The following is a 7964-nucleotide window of genomic DNA, read 5'->3' as shown; positions in this document are numbered from 1 at the left end:
GTCTGCGGTGCTCAGAGAACTTCATATCTGATTTGCACAATACCCCAGGTCTTTTTTCATTCTCCTCAACTCTGAGTATACGCAGGGTTGATTCAGCCTTTTGATAACGATTTTGACATTAATCATGCTTATGACATACGGCAGCAATGTAATTTTTTTTTCGTGCAGGCGCAGTCCCAAACCTTAAGAATATGTGCAACAGTTGTAGAAGTTGTTTTTATGTCGACATGCCTCTGAAATTGTACCCATGGTTGGAAGGTTACATAATCGCACTTTCCAAAGAAGGGTGCAGTTATGCGAAAATTATTGATAGGTGCAAGTCGAAAAATTTTAGTGTATCGAAGTTTGGTATCCATAAGACGTTGAATGACAAAGGAAAATTCTGCGAAGCTGCTGCAAGTGGGTGCAAGACATTGAAGAAACTGCAACCTGCTCCAAGCTGAACGAGGTAGGTAGTAGGAAAAGTGCAGTTGCTCGTTGTCAGTGAAAATCCAAAAACCCAAAGAACTATAGCGTCACGTGTGGGAACTTTCCAGTCAACCATTTGTCGCATAATCAACAAAAATTTGCAACTGGAGAAGAAGCACAAGGCCCGTGTACACCACCTAGGGACAAGGCACATTGCAGAGTTCCGGGTCAATGCTCGAAAACTCTACGAAAAATATCTGGCAGCTGAACAGTGGAAATTCGTAGCAACATTGGATGAAGCGTCGGGATACCGCTCAGCTTGCAATGAAATTCGGGCAATTTATTACCGTCCACAGGGTGACAAGGCCTTTCCAACGTGGGTGCATCACTGCAAAGAAAGTTTTGGCCGAGGTTTTATGGTTGTAGCCGGTTTTTGTTATAACGACAAATTTGAGTTGCGTAGAGTCGCTAAAAATGTGAAAGTCAACTCAGTATATTACCAGACTGAAGTTCTACAACCGTTGTTTGCACGTGAAATACCCACGTTGTACGGTTCTGAAGCTGAAAAGGTCTGGGTGCACCAGAATAAGACGTCCAGCCGCACGTCATGTTCCACCCGCGCTCCTCTGTAGAGAATGGAAGCGGCAACAGGTATTCGTTTGATCCCATTTCAAGATATACCTGTTAAATCTCCTGACGCTGCACCCATAGATTTTTGTGCATTTGGACTTTTGAAAACACCTCGCGGAAACCGCCGCCCCAGAACTGTTGAAGGTTTATGGAAAGTCTGCCAGCAGGAATGGAACAAGTTCGACTTGGCAGTTTTTCAGAATGCTTTACTTCAATGGAAATTATGATGCCATGTGACAGTCCATGATCAGGGAAAACAAATAAGACACAACCGGTGGTAGCAGTACGGAATTTCGTAATTTTAAAGGACTGTCAAAATCGTTATCAAAAGGCTGAATCAACCCTCCATAGTACCAAACGGTTGGCACGTTACTCTTGGATTACTGCTACCCATATGCAGTACTTTGCATTTATCAATGTTAAACTTTAGTTGCCACTTCTCAGCCCATCTACCCAACTTCTCTAGATCCTGTTGCAATGGCATGCTGTCACTAAGAACCCTGCCAATCTTTGTATCATCTGCAAACGTAGACATTAAACTTGATATACCTTTATCAATAGCACTGGAGATCATAAAACTATATAGATTAGAGGATCCCAAAGTGTAGGGTGCACCCGTGGGGTGTTGAGCAATTATATTTTAAGGGAGCATGTTGTTTTTACGAACCTTTTTTTTTATGAAATATGGACAAACACGCCCCTAATCCGAAAACATATCGTATTTTGTTTCAATCTGAGATTAAATGTATTAAAGTGCAGTATATATTAATTTATAAAGTTCATTTTAGTGCTTGCTTGACACCATCGATCCAATCTCCTGTTAGTCTGCCTGTGGGCCAGTTACCATTCATTTTTCTTTCGAATTTCTCTTTTATCTAATCTTCTACTCAATTTTCCTACTCTCCTACTCAATTCTATTCACTACCCTCCTATTCAATTCTTTTTACTTCCCTCCTATTCCGTCCTATTCAATATTTTAACTAATTTCACTTAAGTGGACAGAAATCATGGGATACCTATCGAGTAACGGGATACTCGATAGTACTTATCTATCCATTCGCTCCAAAAGTTTGTCCAGCTTTCCTTTGAGTCTATTTAAGCTATCAACTTCCACAACAACAGATGGAAGTTTGTTTTAGCAATCAACAACTCGATGGCTAAAGACAAATTTCCACTCATCTATTCTGCAACTGTCTTTCTTAATTTGAATTTATTCCTCTTGAAGTGCGTAATCTGAGCTATAGGAAGAATCACATCAGCATTGAGCTTCCTCAAACCATTCGAAGCCTTATACACCTAAATCAAATTACCTGGCAGGTGCCTGGTTTCCAGACGCTGCAATTTGCAGAACTGAAGCCTTTTTTGGTAAGCGCACCCCTTTGTCCCCTCACCGATCTCATTGCCCTTCTTGTACTCGTTCCAGCAGCTCAACATTGTTCCTAAAATGAGGCCTCCAGACCTGTATGCAGTACTCAAGGTGTGGGCTGACCATTTCCTTACAAAAAGGATAATCACTTCCTTATTTCTGCTAGCAATATTCATGTATATTATTGCAAGATACCATGAGCTGCCCTGGCAGCCTCTCTGCACTGTATTAAAACTTCATATATGACTGCACAATCAACCCTAGCTCCCTCTGATTTTCCATCGCCCTGAGCGTAGTACAGCCCAGTTGGTACGTTACTCTAGGGTTACTGCTACCCATATGCAGTACTTTGCATTTGTTAATGTTAAACTTTAGTCTCTACCTCTCAGCCTCTCTGCCTAGCTTTTTTAGCTCCTATTACAGCAGTGTATCATCATACTGTCATTAACAACCCTGCTTTTTGTATCATCTGCAAACATAGCCGTTAAGCCCGATATACCTTCATCAATATCATTGAAAAATATAGAACACAACAATGATCCCAACACCGAACCTTGGGGGACTTCACTAATAGCAATGCCCACGATGAGCAGTGTCCATTGATTACCACTCTCTGTCGTCTCCCACTCAATCGTTATCCATAGCAGCAACTTGCCCTTAATGCCATACTGCTCCCATTTGTACAGCAGCCGTCCATGTGCAACAGTATGACAAGTTCTCCTGAAATTTAGGAAAGCTTTTGGTACTGTTTTCTGACCACACCACTAACACACTAAAAGGAATCGTACGGGACTTCTGAAAGGACGTGCACCACTAAAATTATTAAAATTATCGAAATTCTTTAAACAATGAAAGATAAAAGATTTTGTTAAACCACAAATACGACCCAAACAAATTGTCACTCAATTCCTCAATCGAGTGACAATTTGTCACTCAATTCCTCAATCGAGTGACAAATTGTCACTCGATTGAGGAATTGAAACAATTGTTCGAAATGTATTTGGTGCCATCACTCCAGCAATGCTGTGTCGATTCACAGAACGCACATTGCGGTGGATAATTTGGTGTCATGAAAATGGAAATGTGAGCGTACCCATAGCTTGATTGAGTAACTGTTGTTAGCTAGTTTGATTCGTTTACACTGATTACGGTCTGCACAGTGGTATCTTCACCGTCCTCCCCAAACCGGGTGGAAAAGGCTCGGGATCGAATCCCGTCAACAACGCGAGGAACTTTAATGGGCTCGTTTCACTCCGTGGCTGAGTTAGTCGGCCTCAGGGGTAGACAGCAAGGTTTTTTCACCCCAGAAAATGGGATTTTTTTGTTCAGAAAAACAGGCAAATCGACCAGAGGACACATGCAATTTGCAGACACAAATACGAGATTATGTAATCAATTATGGGTAACCCTAATATAATAATACACTTATCAAATTTACTTTATGTGGGGAGAGGGAATTTGAGACGAGATTTTCCTAACATCCTATACCATCATGAAACGACGTAAAGAAAAGTTCAGCAATTTATTGATATTCCGTATGTACTCCTTTTTCCGTACGGGTCCATCTGGCATGTTCTTGTAGCCTTCGATGGTTCGAGATCTGCAACAGCAGTGGCGTAACTAACAGGGAGAATTCCAGTCCCCCCGTCGTTTCATTGTATTGAAGTTGAATCGGGTAATTGTTTTAAAATTTGTCTAGAAAATGTGAGAAACAAATACAGTATTATGTCAAAAATCATTTTTAAAAAATCATTTTAGACAATATACAAATTTGTATATTTGTACAATATACAAATTTGTATACTTAACGTTAGTTGTAAAAATTACCGATAATTCAGAAGAAGAAGCTCGAATCCCCATAATGAGATTCGATTTTCCCCTATGCCCAAGTGTAGACTTATTATTTTCTTCACTTGTACTAAATTTATCAGAGTCTACAAGATTCTGGGTTTTGGAACTCAGTATCAGAAAAACACTGATTAGCTTGTATATGTATATAGCGATAGCCTTCTATTCAAAGGTGGACTGGGTCAAAAATTGTTACCTGGGAAAACTTGTAGCGGTGTCATATTACTGTTTATGGGCCAAAATCACACCGGCTTCCGGCCCCCCCCCCTGGCCCAACCGGGATTTCTCTGGTAAGTCTTATGGCCAGTCCGCCTCTGTTTTTATGTCTAATAATAGTCCTAAAACACCTCAGTCCTCAAATCACTGTCTTAAACTGGCTCGCTCTACCGAGTCGCCCTGATAATTATGCTGAATGTGTATAGAATTCAGGAAATTAGACGCATCTTTACCACCCTTCCCTCTTGTCCTTGTGGGTTAATCGGCATATGGGCGAGAGCCCGGGTGACCGAATTGGTAAGAGTCTGACAAATGACAAATGGCCTTGTTGGTAGCACATAATGGGTTCATCCGCTCTCCATTTACTCTATATTATAAAGGTCAGGTTTGGAATTCCGACAAATATGATATGAATTTTTACTGACATTTTTCACACCTGGACCGTGTGAGTCGGACTCTGGCGAGGAGAAGACGTTTAAATTTCATGTTTAAAGAAGATATTGCACGCTGCTTAAGTAGAACAGTAGCTATAATTACTGTTTTCCTACAGTGACTGAAAAATACTAGAGTTCGAATCCTGATTTTTCACGAGTGGTTGATTTAATCGGTGTCAAGCGAGAGAAATGCATTGTTTTTAATCTCAAAACTCTGCTTTTTCGTCCAGCAAACCGATCAGTGAACAGGCCTAGTTACCAACATAATATAGTGGCCCTCTTCGTCTTAGTTGCTTTGGCGCTTAACACATACCTAAGCATGTTACACGTGTTAACTTGATAAAAAAAAAATACTTGCAATGAAGGCACTTCACTTGCTTGAAGTTTAGAATCTATTTATTACTAATAGAGTTTAAAAATCATACTTTTCGGCAATGTTTTCTCTTCTGCTCCTTCAGTGACTGAAAAATTAAAAATTAGATGGTTTGCCTATTTATAATCTATCAATCCTATCTATCTTTATTATATTAAATACCTATCTTTATTATATTAAAATTACTTAGAAGATTAATTTTAATTTTCTCTTTAGACTAAAAATGTTTTATTTCTTTTTCGGTTAGAGATTAAAATTAAGTTATCCATCATATCTTGCTGCACCACCCACCCTCCCATGATATGCACCTACAAAAATATCTTTCAGAAGTCATCTCCAGTTCAGCCACTTCAGATGGGCCCAGGATTAGTTGTTCCAGTTTAACTGTCAAGTGAGCTACGCCATTTCATAGTACCCAGCAACACAAATCAACTCTCCCAATACGACAGGGGTACAGTTGTTTCGCAAATGTTCTTTGAACCCATGACCATCAACGACAACTCAACTAATAACATTCATATAATACGATAGCTCTTATTAGAAGGATGCTTTTCCCTTAGTTCCTTCTTCCTTTTATTTGTGGGACAACGATTTTACGATTTTATCCAAGGAAACATGGTTTTTTTTTTTTTTTTCTAATCAAGCAAATCGAATATGGAATATTGTACATGCAATTTACTAGCTTGATATCGACATTTACACCAACGCTTTATACTTTAGTTGCTTAGGTATGAAAATGAGACAACAGCAAAAAAAAAAAAAAAAAAAATGATAAAATCTTGGCTGAGTCTTGTTGAATCTTAACAACTTTATTTCACAAATAGGAGCCCTCGCCGGTAGCACAGTTGATTTAATCTCCGTACGTGGCCCATCTGGTGAAAAATACCTAGGTTGAAATTCCGTCAATGACGCCAGGAATTTTAACAGGCCCTTTTCATAAATTTCCTGAGTTAGGCGGTTTCAAGCGTAAATAGCATGGCTTTTTAACACGGAAACTTGTGTTTTTCGTCCAGCAAGCAGAAAAATCGACACCATAGAACACATGCAGATTTCAGACATTGTATACCGCTCAACATATTCCGAGTCTCAACACAAAAAAAGGAATTTTTGTAGGACTTTTATCTTTACATAATTTTTCCGCCAACGGCTCCAAGAGTACATGGCCACATTTTGTGATCGGTTCCATACGAGGGTTTTTGCCGTTGCTAAATGAAACTGTCAGTGTGTGTCATGGCAGGAATATTTACGTTCAGTTAGTACGTCAGCTGTGTACTGGTTTGTTGTTTTGTGTGCAGTAACGATATCAAAAATGTATTCCACTTGATGTGTTCTCTCATAAATTAAAATAGGAAATATTCCTGTTATTTATGAATTTCAGAACAATTGTATTTTTTATTATTCTTTCATGCCGCCTTGTAATAGGATTTCATTGCCCCTGTTTATGACAGGACCGTTTACATTATTTTGTACCCTTAGGTTGTACGATGGGATCGAGGATCAGGTAGGTTAGGATATTGTTATAATATTTTGGTATTATATTTCTTGCACCATAATCTACCGGACACCCTCTGTAACTTAATATTAGTATTTTAGCTTTTAAACAGTGTGTTTACGATTTTATATAGGCGAACTTATGGAGGGGATAAACCCCCCTCGCCCAAGAACATGTTTTATTTTATGTAATTGTACCATTACACGTTGACCCTTGTGAAAGCTGTTTATGTGGAGTGTAGAATCTCTTTGCCTCCAAGAAGAATTTGAAATAGTTTTACCATTTTATGATTATATAAAAAAATAAATACAACGATTGCTGGTTGTGGGCGATTTCATGTATGCAGTTTATCATCCTAAACTGACTAACCAAATTGCTTGTTCATTTCGGAATCAATGCGCAGCCTTATAGATGTGCAACGATCAGTGTTGAAGCGGGGGGAGGGGGGGTGACCGAGAGTGAGTTTCACCCCCATGTAAAAAAAATCTCCCCCTGCGAAAAATAGTAATTTTTATTTTAATATTTGTTCAAAGACCATGGTCGTTGAAATTTTCGCCACATTTTTTCTTTGATTTTAATTGAAATTTTCTTCTTACTGCGCTCTTTAGGGGCCATATTATCAGTTTACACAATGTTGTAATTATAAAACACGAATTCACAGGGCGCGTTATACCTTCATGGGGCCCAAGGCAAAATGGAATTTGAGGGCCCATATAAAGAAGAAACTAATAAAGAACATTTTTAATTTCATTTTATTGTGACAACAAAACAAATTATATGACATAATAAAAATATCTAATCCAGAAGAATAATTCAGAAATAATGTATGCATTTAAACTAATAAGTATTTTTATACTGCTTTCTATGGACTTTGCACTTTTTGAGCTGAGAAATTATATATCAGTTCATTATGATCAATCCTTTGTAATATCATTCTCGATACAAATTATTGCCAAATTACTTAATTTTTCTTGTCCAAGTGAATTTATAATATAATTCTTAACTCATTTAAGCACAGAGAATGATCGTTCTGCTGATGCGTTCGAAACAGGAATTGACAAAAATATTTTTAAAATTATGTCCACATTAGGAAAAGTTGATATCAGTCCTCCTTGAATTGCTTCATACATTAAAGAAGGTGAATATAAATACAAACGGAGGCCATACGTTTATTGCTATATATCAGGTATCCACTGT

General features: G+C 38.4%; 1 protein-coding gene across 1 annotated transcript in view; it reads left to right on the top strand.

The window, feature by feature from the left end:
* Positions 1 to 6479: 6479 nt before the first annotated feature.
* Positions 6480 to 7964, top strand: part of LOC150089405 (DENN domain-containing protein 1A-like) — a 263359-nt gene continuing 261874 nt past the window's right edge. The window contains exon 1 of the mRNA XM_090389970.1: positions 6480 to 6776. Coding sequence (XP_090246096.1) covers positions 6760 to 6776 — 17 coding nt within the window. The 5' untranslated portion in view covers positions 6480 to 6759. The remainder of the gene's footprint in view (positions 6777 to 7964) is intronic.

The sequence above is a fragment of the Mastigoproctus giganteus genome, chromosome 2, assembly GCF_048544385.1.
Source record: "Mastigoproctus giganteus isolate SK-2022 chromosome 2, ASM4854438v1, whole genome shotgun sequence".
Lineage (NCBI taxonomy): Eukaryota > Metazoa > Arthropoda > Arachnida > Uropygi > Thelyphonidae > Mastigoproctus > Mastigoproctus giganteus.
Note: the sequence above shows the minus strand (reverse complement) of the source record. Positions and strands in the feature narration are given on the sequence as shown.